This window comes from Cnephaeus nilssonii (genome assembly GCF_951640355.1).
Source record: "Cnephaeus nilssonii genome assembly, chromosome: 19".
Lineage (NCBI taxonomy): Eukaryota > Metazoa > Chordata > Mammalia > Chiroptera > Vespertilionidae > Cnephaeus > Cnephaeus nilssonii.
The window spans coordinates 39,927,767-39,945,711 of NC_137090.1; the positions used below are offsets into that span (position 1 = coordinate 39,927,767).

A 17,945-nucleotide genomic window follows, 5' to 3' on the forward strand; every position below is an offset into this window, starting at 1 on the left:
TTGGATGACTGTGAGGTCACAAGGCTTCTCGCCCCCCGGAGAAAAACCGGAACAAACCCCAGAGACAAAGATCTTTGAGGGGGGGGCCACGGGGGGCTCTCGGCCCCAGGTCCCTATATAGTCTTGATTCCGCCCACCGCGACTCCAGGGAGCAGAGGGGGCGGGGCCCGGTCCTGGCTCCCGAGTCCCCGGCCGGACGCGGCGGGGCGGGGGCGGGGCTATGTGGGGCTGGGAGGCGGGGCGGGGTAGCTGAGCGTGGCCCCCTGGTGGGGCAATGGAGAAGCAGGAGTCTGGGGGGGCTGCGGGCAGCCTCACCCAGGAATCCCCTGGAGGGGCAACCAGGGAGGTGCCAGGAGGCATCACAGGGATCGAGGCAGGCTCCGGGCTGCCCTCCGGAGTAGTCTTGTCCCAAGGTTCTCGCCGCTCCGGAATAGGAATTAGAAGCCCGGATTCCTGCCGTCACTCCCGAGTGGTAGCGGTTCATGGTCCCAGGCCCAGCCAGCATCCTGGGGAGGTTGTGGGCCACAGCCTTGCGTCTGGCACATACCCTAGCGGATTTAATCCCCCCATTCCTGGAACCTTTGCATCCGGGACGTCTGACTTTGGGTCCAAGGGGTCTGGGATGCACAACTCGGGATCCAGTCCGCGTTCCGGTTCAACTTCTTTGCACCCCCACAAACTCTATGAGGATCGGCCCCATAGCATCCTAAAGAACAGCAACCCCACCTTGACACAGAAATCCCCCAGTGCGGAAAAGTAAGGATCCCAGCTTATTGGGCAGGCAGCACGGAGCAAGGAGGGAGGGTTATGGACACCGGAGGGGGCGGAGCCAGGTGGGAAGGGGCGGAGTCCTGAGAACTAGATGTGAGGGCAATTGAGTGGGAAATGGGAGGTTCCAAGTCTTTGGGAGAGCAGCAGGTACCCGAGCTACATAGTACGCGATTATCATTAGGCGTGATCCTCATCCCTAGCCTCCTACTTCTCTGGAACGGCAAGCGGGTAGAAGAAGTTTTTGAATGACTGAAAGAATTAGGGAGGATTGTTAGGAGGAGGTCACTAGAAGGTTTCCTACCCCTGTTTTGTGTCCTTCCCCGACTCAGGAAAAAGGCTCAACACTGGGATGAAATGAATATCATGACCACTTACCACCCTGCTGACAAGGACTACGGATTTATGAAGGTGGATGAGCCTAGCACCCCCTTCCACAGGTGCGCTTTCAGCCCTAATCCTCAGCCCAGGCTCTCGCCTATTCAGCGGAGGGGAGGGGGGGCGAAGGCAGAGAGGCCTCAGGGACGGGATGCTACCTGACACCCTCCTCTCCGCACTGCTTCCTCCCTCTGCAGGCTGCCACCGCAGGACAGTGACGAGCCCCCCCTCACAGTGACTCCTGAGGCCCTCACAGAGAGGTGAGAGCCCGGCCGGAGATCAGTAGGGATGCGCATCTTCCTTCTTCCCCTCCTGAACTCTGGGATCTGAGCCAGTTCTGCTTTTTGGTCCCCTCCGTGGGAGGTACTACACTTCTCATCCAGCCAAGGCGAAGGTGGGGAGTCAACCAGCTGCCCCCATGGTCTTTTCACTTCGTGCTCCCAGCTAGATCCCCTCCCCTGCAGGTTGGCAGCAATGGACAATTTCTCCCCCAAGGTCCTTCAGCAGCACCCTGATAACAGAAGCTCAGGGTCTTCCGACAACTTTTCCAAAACATGTGAGATGAGGGGTGGGGACTGCATGGGAAGGGAAGGTGGAGTGAACCATGGCAGGAAAGCTGAGTTCTTAAACTGGCCCACAGACTCCAGTGGTTTTGAGAAGCACCGCAAGGCACACTACAACGAAGGAAAGTTCCTCAACACTCAGAAAAGCCAGCCCTTGGGTAATAACAAGAACAGCAATGGGGGTAGTGAAGGTTTGGGCAGTGGCGGTCGAGGTGTGATGCTGGGCCCAGAGTCCAGGCCTGTGGAGGGAGGCCAGGCAAGAGGACTGGCCAGAGGAGCCGAAGATGAGATTGGCCTGGTGACCAGGAACCACATCCGAGAAACTCAGGGTTAGTAGCTATGGTGGGGCCCCTGGGACTCAAGGGAATTGTAGTCCAGAACCTTCTTCCTCAGTGTGCATGGATTGGCCAAGGGCCCTGCTGCCTGAGGGGGAGGTAAGGCTGGGAGGTGACCCCAGGAGAGACAGAGGGGCAGCTGGGGTAAGTTCCCCATCAGGATAGTCCCCAGGAAAGTCTGGCTGATGAGGATGAACAGAACACCCCAGAGACCTGTGGGAGATAGAGGGGTCACTAAAGGTTTTCTAGAAGAGAAGGAGGTATAGAGGTGAGATGAGAACCTGGGGCTTGAGCTTCTCCCCTCTGGCGGTGGGAGGGTCACAGTGGACACCTAGGGGCCTGGACACCCTAGATGGCCGTAAGACTCAGATGAATTTGGGTGACTCCTCAGATCCCTCTACCTTCAGAAATCAGTCCCCAGCTTCGGCCATCATCACGTCGGACAAGGAGGCTGATCTGCAACGGAAGGAGTATTATAGCAAAGGGAGATACCTGAGGTGCTGTCCTCACCCGGAGCTTGAGGAGGACACGGAAGATGAACAGCAGGACAGTGACAGTGGGTCCGGGTCACCTGGGGGCGGGAGGACTGAGAGCTAACAGACTGATGGGTGCCCCAACCCTGGTCGGGGATGCTTCCAGGTTCTACAAGCTTGAGCTGGACAGGTGAGAATTCCACAGGAACTGAGGTCCGTTCGCTGGACCACAGAGGAAGCCCCCTTCGGGACCACAGGCCATCGAGAACTCCCTGACAGTGACAGGGACACCATGACAGCCTGGTGAGGGCACCATGCCACCGGGCCTGGCTCTTGGCAAGCTCCCACCCCCCAACCCCCACTCCCTTTAGGCCAGTAGATCTGCAACAGGTGCTAAGGCCCTAACCATCCTAGTGTGCGAGGCCTACATTGTCCAGAGAGGAGCCCGGGAAGACCATACGTGGTTGGGACCCCCTCCAGCTTGACACCATCTGCTGGTCCCAAGCCTCCTCCCAACTTCTCTCTGCCACCTACCCCACTCCTGGTACTTCCCTGTTTTCCAAAGAAGTGGGTCCCAAGCAGTGTCTGGCTACTGTCAGTGTCTGGCATCTAAGGGGCTGAACTGCCCAAGCCCACAAAGCTCAGAGAGGAAAACCAGAAGCAACCCAAACTCCTCAAACCAAAAGGAGTGCAGATATGAGCCTGGGCAGGGGCAAGTGGCTGCATGCACTGGCCAGGGAGGGAGAGGGGCTAAGGGTAGGTTCTAGGGAGTCTGAGGGGTCACACATGAGCCAGATCTCATGCCTGCTGTAAGAAAACCACTCACCCAACCCCTCCTCTCTCCAGATGAATCCCTTCGGCTTTGATGGACTCAGGACGGGGAAGCCACACAGCAGAAAATGTAGCCAGCTGGAGATGGGGAGGGGGCCAGTCTTCCCCTGCCCTCACCACCCTCGGGGTGGAAAATAAAGAGAAGAAGAGCAGCAGTCTGGGTGCTGTGAATTGGGGGCCCAGGCAGACCTGCTCAGTCACTGAAGAGAGGAGAGGAGGGAGGGAGAGTCACACAGGAAACCCCCATGAGCAGCCAGAGCAGAGAAGAAAGCTCGGAGTAGTGTGGGGGACTGGGGTCCAGAGGTCTTCGGAGTCTGAGAAGGCCCAGCTGCAGCAGGATGACAGTGATTGGTGTGATTCAGTCAACATAAACTCACTAGTATCATCTTTAATTCTTACAACAACCCTGGAGGCAGGAGTTGCCATCCCCATCTTCCAGGTGAGGAAACTGAGGAATCAGACAGCTTGCTCAAGGTCATGCACCCTGTAAGTGACCAAACCAGGATTTGAACCTATATCTGCCAGGCTCTCAGTACTCAACCACTAAAGGAGAAAGGAGCAGAGACCTGACCCAGTAGGAAGGTGACAGCATATCTCTGAGGGCGGGGCTGTGGCTTCTCTGATCTCAGGCCCCTCTCCTCTGCCCAGGCCCCGCCTCTGCCCCTCCCAGCACTGCCTGGAAGTGTGGGGTGAGCGCTCCTCCTAGGACACCCCTTCCCCTTGGGGAAAGCATTATCACCCCTCCCAGGCTCTACCCAGGGGGGACGCTTTTCTCCTTCCTCATCAAGGCCCCTTTGGGGGCAGGGAGTGCCTCCACTTGCATTCCCACGCGCCTGGCCCCAGGATCCATCGGCCTGAAGTGATCAAGCTGAGATGACAGTCAAACTGGACTTCGAGGAGTGTCTTAAGGACTCACCCCGCTTCCGGTAAGTGTGCACAGGTCTGGGGGGTAGAGGAGGGGTGGCCCGACACCCCCCTACACACACACACACACACACACACACACACACCCTTCCCCAGGCCAGATGTCCTAGCAGGGAATAGGTCTTAAAGGGACAAGATTGAGCCTGTGGGCCAAAGTAGTGCCTCTGCTATCAGACCCAGAGGTCTCACCGCCAGAGCTGGCATTCCATCCTTCCTCTCACTGGGACCCCTGCCCCTCCCCCAGCACCTGCTCTGGGCGGTTAGCAACTTCCTGCCCTTACCACATCCACCCTCCTTCTACCCTTCCTGCTCTGGCCTGGGCCATAGTAGCTCCTACACGGTGGAGTGAGCAAGCTAAAGAGGGCTGGTGGGTGGGCCTTCCTAACCCACCAGCTTTTTCTGTCTGTACCCTCCACTCTCTAACCCCAACCCCTGACCTGGCCTTGCCAAGGTGGACAGACTACATGGACCCAAGCTCTGTTCCCTTGACACCATCCCTCCTTTCCCAGAGCCTCTATTGAGCTGGTGGAAGCTGAAGTGTCGGAATTGGAGACCCGACTGGAAAAGGTGACTCAGGGTCCGATTTTAAAATGAAAAGGGTGGGACCAGGAAGAAAGTTAGAGACAGAAAATGAGTCCTAGGGATTATTGAATGCTAATCACGTGGGCTAGATATTTAGGGGCAACAGAGAAGCAAAAAGGTAGTTCTATATCCTCAAGGAGCTCGGGATCTTGGGAAAAGAAGTCTCACTTGTGGACTTACCCTGTCAGCTCTTGAGCCCTGCATTATACCAGCCCCGGGCTGTTGGGTAGAGCAAGACTATTTCTGCCTCGGAGCCCACCGACTGACGGGAGGACAAAACAGTGAAACACTTAAACACATTACAGTAAGGCCTTCCCTGGCCGCCTTTTATAAAACAGCCCATGCATGTGCAGGTACAAATACATATACTCCCATCCTCCTAGTGGCTTTGCTTTTCTCTATAGCATTTAGCTCAATCTGACATTATATATTTCCTTGCTGTTTTAGTTTCCTGTTGCTGTATAATCAATTGTTACAAATTTAGTGACTTAATACATATTTCTTATCGTAGTTTTGGTGGCTCAAGAGTCAGGAAGCTGAGCTGAGCCTCCGCTCAGGGCCTCACAGGCTGCTCTCTCCTGAGACCACAGGCTTTTCTCCCGAGCTCTCAGGTCTGGGCACTGAGGCCCTCAAGTCCTAGAAGCCACCGAGTCCCCTTCCTTGTGGCCCTGTCCATAGCAGTTTACTGCATAGCAGCTTATTTCTTCAAGGCCAGCAGGAGAGTCTCCCCTGTGTGAGCTGGCAAGACAGTGCCAATTCCTATCACCCCTGGGGCGGACCCATCACCTTTGCCATGTGGTGTAACCTAATCACGGAGTGCTGTCCCATCATGTTTGCCATAGTCTGCTGGTTAGAAGCAAGTCCCAGGTCTCTCTCACACTCAAGGGGTAGGGATTATGCAAGGGTGGGACTCATTGGGGGTCACCCTGGCATGTGTCTGTCATGATATTTTTGCTGATTTTTTTTCTTCTCTTTTCTTCACTAGAATCTAAGTGTCATGAGGGACCTTTATGTTTTGTTTTTGCTCAGTCACCAGTGCCTCTACCATGGCCTGAAAGTTAGTGGGTGACCAACTAATGTATACAGATATTTTAAAATTAAACATTCTATTTGAGTAAATTATATATTCACAAGAAGTTGCAAAAACAGTACAGGGAAGTCCCACATACTCATCACCCAGCTGCCCCCAATGGCGGCATCTTACGTAACTGTGGTGTACTAACTGTGCTGTACTACCAAAACCAGGAAATGGACATTGGCATGATGCAATGACCTGTCTATGGGGCTTACATGGATTTCACCTGTTTTGCATATACTCTTTAAAAAAAACTTTGTGAGTAATTCAATGACACTTTATCATGTGTATAGATTTTTTAAAATATATTTTTATTGTTGATAATATTACAGATATCTCCCATTATCTCCCCCTATCCTCCCCTCTATATAGATTCTTATAACCAGCATCACACGCAAAATACAAAACTCCTATCACCACAAGGGAACTCTTTCGTATTAGGCTTTGTAATGATACCCTCCCTGCCCCCTTCTCTAATCCATGATAACCACTCATCTGGCCTCTGTCTCTAGACTTTTGTCGTTTCTAGAATGGAATCATACAGTATGTGACCTTTCAAGATTGACTTTTTTCCCGCCACTTAGAATAATGTCCTTGAAGTTTATTCAAGTTGTTGCGTATCCGTAGGACCAGTAGTTCATTATCAATAGTTCATCTACGAATAGTTTATTCCTTTGCATTGCTGTGTACCATTCTATTGTATGGATGTACCAATTTGTCCCTAGTTCAGTCTTACGAAAGTTTCTTACTCAGATATATGAGGGAGAGGGGTGGATAAGGAAAAAACTGGACACTCAGTCCCGCAGCTCCACACAATGGGGTTTTGTCCCTCGTCACAGACACCCCATGGGGACATCTGATAAGGTTTGATCATGACCAGTTACCTGACCATTACTGATCCTGCTAGCCACCTTAAGCTACATTTCCCTGAGGCCTTCGGTAGTTCTAAAAAGTGTTTTCCGGTTCAACAAAAGTTCACTGGGAGATCAACCAAAGGACTTGTATGCATGCATATAAGCCTAACCAATGGACACATACACCAGGGGGGTGAGGGCATGAGTGGGGGTTGGGGGGGGCACTGGGGGGATAAGGACACATACTAGTATGTAATACCTTAATCAAAAAAAAAAAAAAAAAGTTCACTGGGATGAGCTGACAGGCTCCCCAGTCACTTGCTCTATCCCAGATACAGTGACTCAGGCCAGAGCCAAGTGGCGGCACCTCAGGGGCAGTGCAGTTCCTGCAGGCAGCAAGGGCCAGGGGTCAGGAGACCTCACTTTGGCTTCTGACTCAGCTACCTGGCTCTCCTAGTGAGACCCTCCTTGGGCTAGTCACTTGTCCCCTTGTTTATCAAGCCTCCTTGTTTGTCAATGGGACCAGACAGAATGGGCCTCAGGAGCCCCCTAGCATGCCATCTTCATCCTGACCCTCTGGCCGGCCTACTGATCAATTTATATTTATGAGGGAATGTTCAATAAACATAGAATGGGACAAGTCCAGACAGTTAATGCTGTAGAGCAGTGGTTCCCAACGTGGGGCACATACCCCACAGGGGGGCAATTTGATTTTTAAGGGGGGCAATTCGAGAATGAGTTATTAACAGTGAAAATTTTTTTCCATTTCTTATGGTTCTTGTGGCCTCATATACAGTATATAAATATATAGTGACATATTTATGCATTTCATTCCCATATGTTTTGAAACTTTATTTGCTGTTTTTTTCTTATCACTTCATATTATTATTATTATTTTAACAATTTCTTAGTGATTTCTTCCTCAGTACTTCAACTGCCCTTTCATTCTTTTATTTTTCCTTTCATGGATGCCATGTTCTTTGGAAGCTTGTTTAGACCAAGTTAATGGCCTTCTAGGCTTCCTCCACGTGAATAGTTCACTTTTTGAATGATCAGAATTATATATCATAGGGAGGGCATCAGGAATTTAGAGATGCTTAGGTGGGGCATGGCCAGGAAAAGGTTGGGAACCACTGCTGTAGACTTTACACCCATCAGGTGGAGCATTCATCCTGTGAGCCGGACAGTGCACGAGGATGGGGTTTCTGGGGAGCTCTGGATCCAAGCAGTTGGGGCAGGGCAGGGAGAGACAGTTTGGAGGTGAAGCTGACGGTGCCCTTGGTGACAGGCTGGGAGGAATTTTGTTCCGGGCACAGAGCAGTGGGAGTAAAGCAACAGAGATGAGAAAGCACCAGGTCTGTGTTAGAAACTGTGAGAGCTGGACTGGGCTACAGAGAAGTTCAGGCAAGGTTGTGAAGGAGGGTCACAGCCCCGGAGAAGGGGAGAGGAAGTGGGACAGGAGTGGGGGTTGCTACCGACTATGGTGGCACACGGCACGACTCCCTTTTGCCCTGTTGCTTCCTAGCTCCTCAAGCTGGGCAATGGCCTCCTGGAAAGTGGGCGCCATTACGTTGCTGCTGGCCGCGCCTTCATTGCCGGCATTTGTGACCTGGCCCACCTGGGTCCACCAGAGCCCATGATGGCGGTATGTGTAGGGCCCGAACCAGAGTGGGAGGGGGTCTGAGATGAGGAGAGATCCAGTGGAAGCTGGGGACGGGTTGGTCTGGGGTCTGCAGGTCCCAGGCCAGAGCAGGGCTGGTGTTGCCACCTGAGACAGCCATTGGCTGGTCTAAAAACGGGAGGGCCCTACCCTACCCTCGCCCCCACGCCTGCTACTCCCTCTGCCTCTTCTTGCCTAGGAGTGTCTGGACAAATTCACTGAGAGCCTGAGCCACAAGCTGGACAGCCATGCGGTGAGTGGGGGTAAGTAGGGCAGGTGGGGAGAGCAGGGTTGTCTGTAGCCCTGACCTTTACCTTCCAATGTCCGCTTCCCCTCAGGAGCTTCTAGATGCCACCCAGCACACGCTGCAGCAGCAAATCCAAACCTTGGTCAAGGAGTGAGTGTTGGGAGGGAAACCAGTCCTCCAGCCCGTTCCCACAGGAGCCTCCCTGAATGAAGCTGAGACTAAGGGTTTCTGGTGACCTGATTGCTAACCCCCACCCCGAGAACCCCCTTGGAGTTCTGACTGTACAGAGAGGCCAACTGACTGTACAGAGAGGCCAACTGACAGCCCCTGCTCTTGGGGCTTCTCTGCCAGGGGCAGGTGGATGTGTCTGTGATTCTTTGTATCCCCCACCCCTAGAGGTCTCCGGGGTTTCCGAGAGGCTCGCCGGGATTTCTGGCGAGGTGCTGAAAGCCTGGAGACTGCTCTTACCCACAATGCAGAGGTCCCCAGGCGCCGGGTCCAGGAGGCAGAAGAGGCAGGGGCTGCTTTGAAGACTGCTCGAGCCGGGTACCGGGGACGGGCGCTGGATTACGCCCTGCAGGTGCCTGTCCCCACTCTTGGAGCACCGGGGCCTCGGCCACCTCAAGGCTAGAGAGTCCCTGGTGTGCACTGGGAGGGCGCCCTATCTTTTCGAGACTGACCTGAGGTGTTTTTGGGCCCTCAGATCAATGTGATTGAGGACAAGAGGAAGTTCGACATCATGGAATTTGTGAGTTTCAAGGGCACGGTGTCACCCTCTGCATGGAGCCTGCTGATGGAGAACAGGAGGGAAGAGGGAACTGCTGAGGGGCCCTTCCTCAGCCCTGCCCCTCCCCACCTTGACCCCAGGTGCTGCGTTTGGTGGAAGCCCAGGCTGCACATTTCCAGCAGGGCCATGAGGAGCTGAGCCGGCTGGCCCAGTATCGCAAGGAGCTGGGTGCCCAGGTAGGGCCCCATGGAACAGGCAGATGGGACGGGATAGTGGGCTCTGAGAGGACTTTCCTGGCCTAGTTGGGGGAGGCTCAGGCCATCTGAGATGCCCCTCCTATGCCCAGTTGCACCAGCTAGTCTTGAATTCAGCTCGACAGAAGAGGGACATGGAGCAAAGACATGTGCTGCTGAAACAAAAGGTGAGGGCTGGGCCCAGCCAGTGTGGCTCAGTGGTTGAGCATCGACCCATGAACAAGGAGATCAGGGTTCTATTCCTAGTCAGGGCACATGCCTGGGTTTTGGGCTCTATTCCCAGTAGGGGGCGTGTAAGAGGCAGCCAATCTGATTCTCTCTTGTCATTGATGTTTCTATCTGCCTCGCCCTTCCTCTCGCTGAAGTCAGTAATAAAAATAAATACATAAATAAATAAATAAATAAGAGCTGGGACTGCTGGAGGGAGGCAGGTGGGCATAGGGCCTTGCTCTCTGCTCACAAAGTTGCCTTTTGACCTTTCTGTGCCCTCAGGAGCTGGGCGGGGAGGAGCCAGAGCCAAGCCTCAAGGAGGGGCCTGGGGGCCTGGTCATGGAAGGACATCTCTTCAAACGGGCCAGCAACGCATTTAAGACCTGGAGCAGGTGAGGAGAGGACACTCCAATCAGCCAGACCCATCCGATTAATTTTTTCCCCCCAATGTTTAAAATTGATTCCAGAGAGGAAGGGACGGGGGAGAGAGACAGAAACATCCATGAGGAGAGAGAATCATTGATTGGCTGCTTCCTGCACTCCCCACACTAGGGATCGATCCCACAACCAATTCAATATTTTTTGAGTGGTTGTAGTATGCTAAGCACAGCAAGGAAAAAGACTAAAACGCCTGCCTTCAGGAAGCTTATACCCCATCAGCAAAGACAGACAATAATACAATAATTAGGTAAATGTTATATTCATACATATTATGTTCGAAGGTAAGAGTGCCAGAGGAGAAACAATATAAAGTAAGGGACATGGATAGCTGAGGAAGGCTTGTGGTCAGGGTAGGCCTCATGAGAAGGTGACTTCTGAGTGAAGACTCCAAGGAATTCTGGGGAAGAATGTTCCCGGCCGGAGGGGGAGCCAGCACCAAGGCCCTGAGAAACCCGGAGCGTTGGAGGAACAGAGAGGAGGCTATCGGCGTGACGAGGGGAAGGAAGGAGGAAGTGGTAGGAGCTGACGTTGGAATTAATAGGGATGCAAATTATGATAGGGCCTTGTCGGCTTCTCTAGGGACTGGGCTCAACTCTGAGGGAAGTGGGGAGCCATTGCAGGGTGCAGGACAGGATGGTGATCTGCTCTGACTCGACTCCTTCCCCTTCGAGGGCCACTGCCAGCCCATGTGGGGTCTTTGTGCAAATCAGATCCTATATGGGCTCCTTCCCCAAGATACGGAGCCCTTTACCCAGGATACGGCCATCTATCATCAACAACAACAAATTGTAGCAATGGACTTATTTCGTTAGAAAAAGCATTTTACTGTCATCTGCTGTCAAGTTGTCTTCATAAACATATCAAATCAGGTTGTCCGAGATGTGATTAGTGCCCCTTAGACAGTCTACACAACTGTCCCCCTCCTCGGAACATCCCATGGGACAGTCAGCCCCGGTCTCTCTTAGCGGCAAGATCCTTATGGGGCAAAGGACACAGACTCTCTGCTGTCCCTGTCCCAGCCTCATCCTGATGCTGCCCATGTCCAAACCCTACTTCCACCTCCTGCAGACGCTGGTTCACTATTCAGAGCAACCAGTTGGTTTATCAGAAGAAGTACAAGGTGGGTAGCCCGGGGGCTGGACGCCTGGGCCCAGGGAGACTCAGCCCTTGCTTCCTCTGGCTGAGCATCTGCCCCTTACCACCTCCCCTGCCAGGACCCTGTGACTGTGGTGGTAGATGACCTGCGTCTCTGCACGGTGAAGCTCTGCCCCGACTCCGAAAGGCGGTTCTGCTTTGAGGTGGTATCTCCTAGCAAGTGAGTCTAACCCCCGAGGTGATGCTCTCATAGCTCTAGATCTTTACCAGCTGGAAAGGGAGGGCCAGTCTTCAAGGCCCCCCCTGGAGCAGAGGCTGGAGGCCCCCCATGAAGCCCCAGGCATTAACCCTTTGGTGGCTGGATTGTGGGCAGCCTGGGGGAGGGTACAGGGTGATGGGGGATATTTAGAAGGACATAACCTATTGGTGCAGAACTATTTCCCTATGATTGGCACCAGCTGAATACTAGCTGAATGTCAGCCTGCCCATCTGCCACTTGCTCTCCCGGCCTCAGACCCCTCCCTGCTCTCCGTCCCCTTTCCTGCCCAGGTCCTGCCTCCTGCAGGCTGACTCGGAGCGCCTCCTACAGCTGTGGGTCAGTGCTGTGCAGAGCAGCATTGCCACGGCCTTCAGCCAGTCTCGCCTTGATGACAGCCCCCGGGGTTCAGGCCAGGTACCTTAACATGGGGGCCGGGGCCAGGCTGCCCAGGGAGGTGGGGCATCCCTTCCCCTAGACCCCATGGCCACGCTTTCTTCCCATCTGCCCCAGGGCTCAGGACACCTGGTCATGGGCTCTGCTGCCACCCTGGGCCCCGGCGGGACAACCCGGGGAAGGGAGCCTGGCGGAGTGGGGCACGTGGCAGCCCAGGTGCAGAGTGTGGATGGCAATGCCCAGTGCTGCGACTGCCGGGAACCAGCCCCTGAGTGGGCTAGCATCAACCTTGGTGTCACCCTCTGCATTCAGTGCTCCGGCATCCACAGGTCACTCCCCAAAGCCCCAAGCACGGCCCGTCCCTTCCGGCTGCTGGGGGAACCAAGACAGAGCCCATCACACGGCTCTTCCTTTCCTCCCTGCCCTGGCTTCCCCTCTTAGATTCTGGCTGTCACTGGGCTGAGCCTGTGGGGCACCAGGTGGATGCAGGTGGGCCCAGCCTCTCAGCCAGCGATAGGGGACCCACAGTAGTTTATTGGTTTGACTGGGGGAGGTGTGGGGTCAGGACTGCTGAGGATGGGTGAGCCAATGAAGAGCAGAGAGAGAAGAGGCTGTGAGGCCTTAGCAAGTCTATACAGCCCCCACCCCGAGTCAGTCTGGTAGAAGAATGGCAAGAAAGAGTTGTCTAGGCCAAAGCACCAAGAGTGAAGGGAGGTGGAGAGAGAGGGTGAGGCCCTTAAAATGAAATGCAGGAGAAGTGAGAAGAGGGGATGTGAACAGGCAGGATCCTGCCAGATGCCGGTCAAGGCTACAGGGCCCCAGCTGCCCTGCCGCCTCCTGGCCTAGGGCCTCTGCGTGGCCCCCCAGGCAAGACCTTGTCTCCAAGTCTTTTTAGGATCAGCAGCTGCTCCCACAGCCGCTGCCTCACATAGGGCCTGACTTCCACTCTGGCCCTCCAGGAGCCTGGGAGTTCATTTCTCCAAAGTCCGGTCTCTGACACTTGACTCATGGGAGCCGGAGCTAGTGAAGGTGATTTGGGGGTGTTATGAAGAGTGTGGGGGTCGGATGGGTTGAGGACAGGGCTGTAGAGCCCGAGGGCTCAGCCTCTGCCCCCTCCCTACCTGATCGCCTGCCTCTGCCTCGGCACCTGAAGCTGATGTGCGAGCTGGGAAATGTGGTCATCAACCAGATCTACGAGGCCCGCGTGGAGGCCATGGCAGTGAAGAAGCCAGGGCCCAGCTGCTCCCGGTGAGGCTGGCCGGAGGGGCTGGGCTCCCTCTGTGCAGGGAGGGAGGAGGTCTGGGATGGGAGGAGGGAAGACTGTCTCCTCCTTCTCCTCACCCCTTCAGGCAGGAGAAGGAGGCCTGGATTCATGCCAAATACGTGGAGAAGAAGTTCCTGACCAAGCTTCCTGAGATTCGAGGCCGAAGAGGTGGCCGGGGGCCACCGAGGGGGCAGCCTCCTGTGCCCCCAAAGCCTTCCATGAAGCCCCAGCCAGGGAGCTTCAGATCCAAGCCAGGTATAGGGTTGTTGGGCATTCATTGAGCACCTGCTGTGTGCTCAGCACTGTGCCAAACCTGGTGGGAGGTTCAGAGTCTGAGGCCCAGGCCTTCCCTTTGAGAATGCCGAGGAGCCAGACCGCATCAGCACTGGTTTTAGAAGGTAAGAGGTCTAGGGTTTATCGTGAAGAATAGGAAGGAGCACGGGGCTGGGAGTCGGCAGGGAGGGCGATGTAAGGGTGTCAACAGCGTGAGGAAAGTCAGCAGTGAGAATGAGCTAGGGTCTCCAAAGGCCTGTGAAGGCAGGTGTGAGTTTGGCTGGAGCAGAGGGAGCCAAGAGAGCTGAGGCGAACCTTCAGTGAGTCAGCTCACCCACAACATCCCAGCCAGTCCGGGTGGTTGGACAGGAAGAGGTGGGTGATGCTTTCTAGCCCTAGGGACCCCCCCCACACACACACACACACACTCACATACACCTCCACTTCCCACCACTCCCCAGAATCTTGAAGGCCGCCCCACAATTGAGAAGTGACCTACCCCATTACAGCATCAGGGGACTTTGCTGAGGGTTTTTTCCCCAGACTCAAAGCTGGTTCCCCCTAACAGAGCCACCCTCTGATAACCTGGGCAGCCTGCACCCTGGGGCCCTGCTGTTTCGAGCTGCTGGGCATCCTCCATCCCTCCCCACCATGGCTGATGCCCTCGCCCATGGAGCTGATGTCAACTGGGTCAACACGAGTCAGAAGAATGCCACGCCATTGATCCAAGCCACAGCTGCTGTGCGGGTCCAGCCAATCTCCCCATCCCACCCTAAGTCACCTGGTCGTCTTCCCTACTCCTGACTCTCTTACCCCTCCTCCACCTCATAGGGAGTGGTAACCGTTTCCTCATCTGTAAGCTACCTCATTGGGTTGTACTGTGGATGTAATGTATTGATACATGTAAAGAGCTAGAGCAGAGCCTGACACTTAGTTGTACCCCTAAACTCCCGATCCCATACCCTGCCCTCTGAACTGTACAAATCTTTAAATCTGCCTCGAGAGATGCCACCCTCTCTCCCCTTTCTCTACTTCTCAATGCAGAATTCTCTTCTGGCCTGTGAGTTCCTCCTCCAGAATGGGGCGAACGTGAACCAAGCAGACAGCCACGGCCGAGGCCCACTCCACCACGCAACCATCCTTGGCCACACTGGGTAGCAGAGACAGCGATGATGGCCTTGGGGAGGAAGGTTCCAGACAGGATGAGCTGCTGGCTAAACCTGGCTCTTCTCTCTAGACTGGCCTGCCTGTTCCTGAAACGGGGAGCTGACCTGGGAGCTCAGGACTCTGAAGGCAGGGACCCTCTGACCATCGCCATGGAAACAGCCAATGCTGACATCGTCACCCTGTGAGGATACCTGAAGGGGCAGGACTAGCACCTTTCACATGGGAGTGGCTGACTCCAAGACCTCAAGGCCAGAGATGCCTGGGGAGGGGAGTGGTCAGCTCCTGGACCCGCAGCAGACAAGTGCTGATTGGGAACCGGAGCAGCCAGGGTGTGGGCAGGGTCCAAGGACGGTGAGCTCATCCTGAGAGTCATTATTTGTCAACAATGTTGTCAGGCATCTTTTAATCACTAGGCCCGGGGCAAACAGGTGAATAAACAACCCAGCTCAATGGATGGGAGGCTGGGGTTGGGGGGAATGGCTGTCACTCATTCTTTAATTCTCTCCTCTTTAGGCTTAGATTGGCAAAGATGAGAGAGGCCGAAGCAGCCCAGGGCCAGGCAGGTAAAGTACCCCCACCCCAGCCCCATCAGCCCTGCATGGTCACTCCGGGCTTCTGGCCCCCGGTGACCAGCTTCATTGATTAAGTCTGTTATTCAACAAATCTGTATTGGGCGTATTGGACACACCAGGCCTCAAAACAGAGAAAAAAAGGCACGAGTTGTGCCCTGTTAGCTCAGGTGTTTCCTCCGCCCACGCTCTTACCAGGCCCACCCCACTGTCCCCAGCATACTCTCCTGAGCTAGGGGCCCAGCCTTCGGGGCTCCCAGCCCTTCCTCCCTCCCCTCAGGAGACGAGACGTATCTGGACATCTTCCGTGACTTCTCACTTATGGCATCCGACGACCCCGAGAAGTTGAGCCGGCGTGCTCATGACCTGCACACGCTTTGATTCCCGCCCTTCCCAACCCGCCGCCCTCGCCCTGGCCATTAAAGCCTTTGTGCTTTGATCTTCCCTTCGTGGTGCATTTATTGGGCGCCGCCTGGACCCGCAGGATGTTAGGCGCTGTGGCTGCTGGGATGCGAGTGGATGGGAGTTTGTGAGGTCGGATCACACAAGGGCACCGGGAGGCCCTGGGGCGGGACTCGGGCTCAGGCGACGTGGCCAGACCCGTCGGGCAGAGGCGAGGCAGCTCGCGTGGGCTGCGGCCGGCCTTCCCTTAAGGGGGGCTGGCGTCCGGCCGGGCGGAGACGCTGGCTCGGCCACCCCAGCTCAGCGGCATCCCCGGAATGCCGCGGCTCAGCACCCGCCCCCTCGGGAATTCCCGGTGCGAGAGGCGAAGGGAGCGGCGGGTCCGCACGCTCGCAGGGCCGCGCCTGCTCTCTCCGCGGCGGGGGTGGGACTCCGGCCCCGCCGACCTGCGGACGTGAGGCCCGGCACACCTGGGGCCGGCGGGCGGGCGGGCGTCGCGACCACATCCGGAGCGGCGCGCAGGAGTCACCCAGCCGGCCCACCCCCGCTCGCGCCCGCCGGTCCAGCCAGTCCTCCCCGGGCCTCCGGGCGCCGCTCAGCTCCCGCCGCCACCCGAGCCCGCGGGGGCGGGGCGGGGCGCCGCGGGGGCGGGGCTCTCTCTTAAAGGACCCGGGCGGCTGCCCCGCCACTTCCTGGGGGCGGAGAGGCTGAAGCCGCAGCGGAGGCACCCGGTCAGGCGGCGGCGCGCGGTCCGAGACTCCCGGCCGCTTCCACCCGAGCCCTCGGACAGCCGCAGCCGGGAGTTACCGTGCATCCTCGCCCGCAGCCGAGCCGAGGCTCCGCCGCTGTCAGCTCCGGGGAGCCCCGCCTCCGTCTCCTGGGACCCGCGCTGGAGCCGGGCCAAGGCCAGGCCTCCGACTGGCCCCCCGGACCCTGGGTGGGTCTGCCCACGGCGACGGCGATCCGCCCGAGAACTCGGAAGCTGGACCCTTCCCAGAGTCGGCCTTGTGCTCGACCGTCACCTGCTGGTTGGATCCCGGAAGCCCACTGTCTAAAGACCACGGAACGGAACCACTGGCCGCCCAGAATTGGATGCGTCTGGACGGAACTTGCCATCCTCTTGGACTCCCCTGTGCTCCTTTCATCCGTCCTCTCAGCCTCTGGGCGCTCCTGTGCCCGGAAGCCATCCCCTACCACCACGGTAGCTGGGGTGAGCCCCGAATCTTGCAGCCTTGTACTCCAACCAGTGCCTCCAACTGAGTCTGCACCTTCCGACCCAATTCTGCACACACCCAGGAAGTTCTGCCTTTTTCTCTTTTGGTGTCTCCAGTACTCCCCAAAATTTCCCCTCCTCCTGTGCCCTCTTCACCCCCTTCCTTTGGGGGCCCCGTGACCCTGAATGTGGGGGGCACGTTATATTCCACCACTTTGGAGACCCTGACTCGCTTCCCAGACTCCATGCTGGGGGCCATGTTTAGGGCTGACACCCCTATTCCCCCCAACCTCAGCTCCCAGGGAGGTGGCCACTACTACTTCATCGACCGAGATGGCAAGGCCTTCCGGCACATTCTCAATTTCCTGCGGCTGGGCCGCCTGGACCTGCCCCTGGGATATGGGGAGACAGCGCTTCTCAAGGCAGAGGCCGACTTCTACCAGATCCAGCCCCTCCTAGATGCCCTGCGGGAGCTGGAGGCCTCTCAGGGGACCCCTGCACCCACAGCTGCCCTGCTCCACGCAGATGTAGATGCCAGCCCCCGCGTGGTGCACTTCTCTGCTCGCCAGGGCCCACACCACTATGAGCTGAGCTCTGCCCAGGTGGACACCTTCCGAGCCAACCTCTTCTGCACCGACCAAGAGTGTCTGGGGGCCTTGAGGGCCCGATTTGGTGTGGCCAACGAGGAGAGAGCAGAGGGGGGACCACACTTCCGTCTGGAGTGGGCCCCCCGCCCCACAGAACTTCCGGAAGTGGAGTACAGGAAACTGGGGCTGCAGCCGCTGTGGACTGGGCAGCCGGGAGAGCGACGGGAAGTGGTGGGCACCCCGGGCTTCCTGGAGGAGGTGCTTCGGGTGGCTCTGGAGCACGGCTTCCGTCTAGACTCCGTTTTCCCTGACCCTGAAGACCTGCTCAACTCCAGATCTCTGCGCTTTGTTCGACACTAAGAACTAAGAACTGGGAATACTGCCCTTGGTTTGACTGTGGG

At 56.3% G+C, this 17,945-nt stretch overlaps 3 protein-coding genes across 5 annotated transcripts; all 3 read left to right on the forward strand.

Annotated features, from left to right (window-relative positions):
• The first annotated feature begins 251 nt into the window (after positions 1-251).
• LOC307115035 (uncharacterized protein) lies at positions 252-2,540 on the forward strand. The gene is made up of 4 exons (XM_079797998.1): positions 252-756; positions 1,101-1,208; positions 1,344-1,406; positions 1,611-2,540. The coding sequence occupies exons 1-4, from the start codon at positions 275-277 to the stop codon at positions 2,041-2,043; spliced, it is 1,086 nt and encodes a 361-aa protein (XP_079654124.1). The 5' UTR covers positions 252-274; the 3' UTR covers positions 2,044-2,540.
• A 96-nt stretch (positions 2,541-2,636) lies between these two features.
• ACAP1 (ArfGAP with coiled-coil, ankyrin repeat and PH domains 1) lies at positions 2,637-15,758 on the forward strand. Of its 3 annotated transcripts, none has more exons than XM_079797995.1 (23): positions 2,637-4,037; positions 4,137-4,274; positions 4,782-4,839; positions 8,309-8,428; positions 8,643-8,696; positions 8,782-8,840; positions 9,087-9,270; positions 9,394-9,438; positions 9,558-9,653; positions 9,764-9,838; positions 10,164-10,273; positions 11,391-11,442; positions 11,537-11,637; positions 11,967-12,090; positions 12,187-12,398; positions 13,029-13,098; positions 13,223-13,317; positions 13,419-13,588; positions 14,175-14,347; positions 14,651-14,760; positions 14,844-14,954; positions 15,287-15,336; positions 15,623-15,758. In XM_079797995.1, exons 2-23 carry the CDS (start codon positions 4,222-4,224, stop codon positions 15,721-15,723), a joined length of 2,223 nt encoding a protein of 740 aa, XP_079654121.1. In that variant the 5' UTR covers positions 2,637-4,037; positions 4,137-4,221; the 3' UTR covers positions 15,724-15,758. The 3 variants fall into 3 exon arrangements, with proteins under 3 accessions (XP_079654121.1, XP_079654122.1, XP_079654123.1); XM_079797996.1 differs by having other exon boundaries at positions 2,637-3,787; XM_079797997.1 differs by lacking the exon at positions 4,782-4,839 and having other exon boundaries at positions 2,637-4,274.
• Positions 15,759-15,833: 75 nt separating this feature from the next.
• On the forward strand, positions 15,834-17,940 carry KCTD11 (potassium channel tetramerization domain containing 11). The gene has a single exon (XM_079798122.1). It carries the CDS (start codon positions 17,203-17,205, stop codon positions 17,902-17,904), a length of 702 nt encoding a protein of 233 aa, XP_079654248.1. The 5' UTR covers positions 15,834-17,202; the 3' UTR covers positions 17,905-17,940.
• Positions 17,941-17,945: the final 5 nt, after the last annotated feature.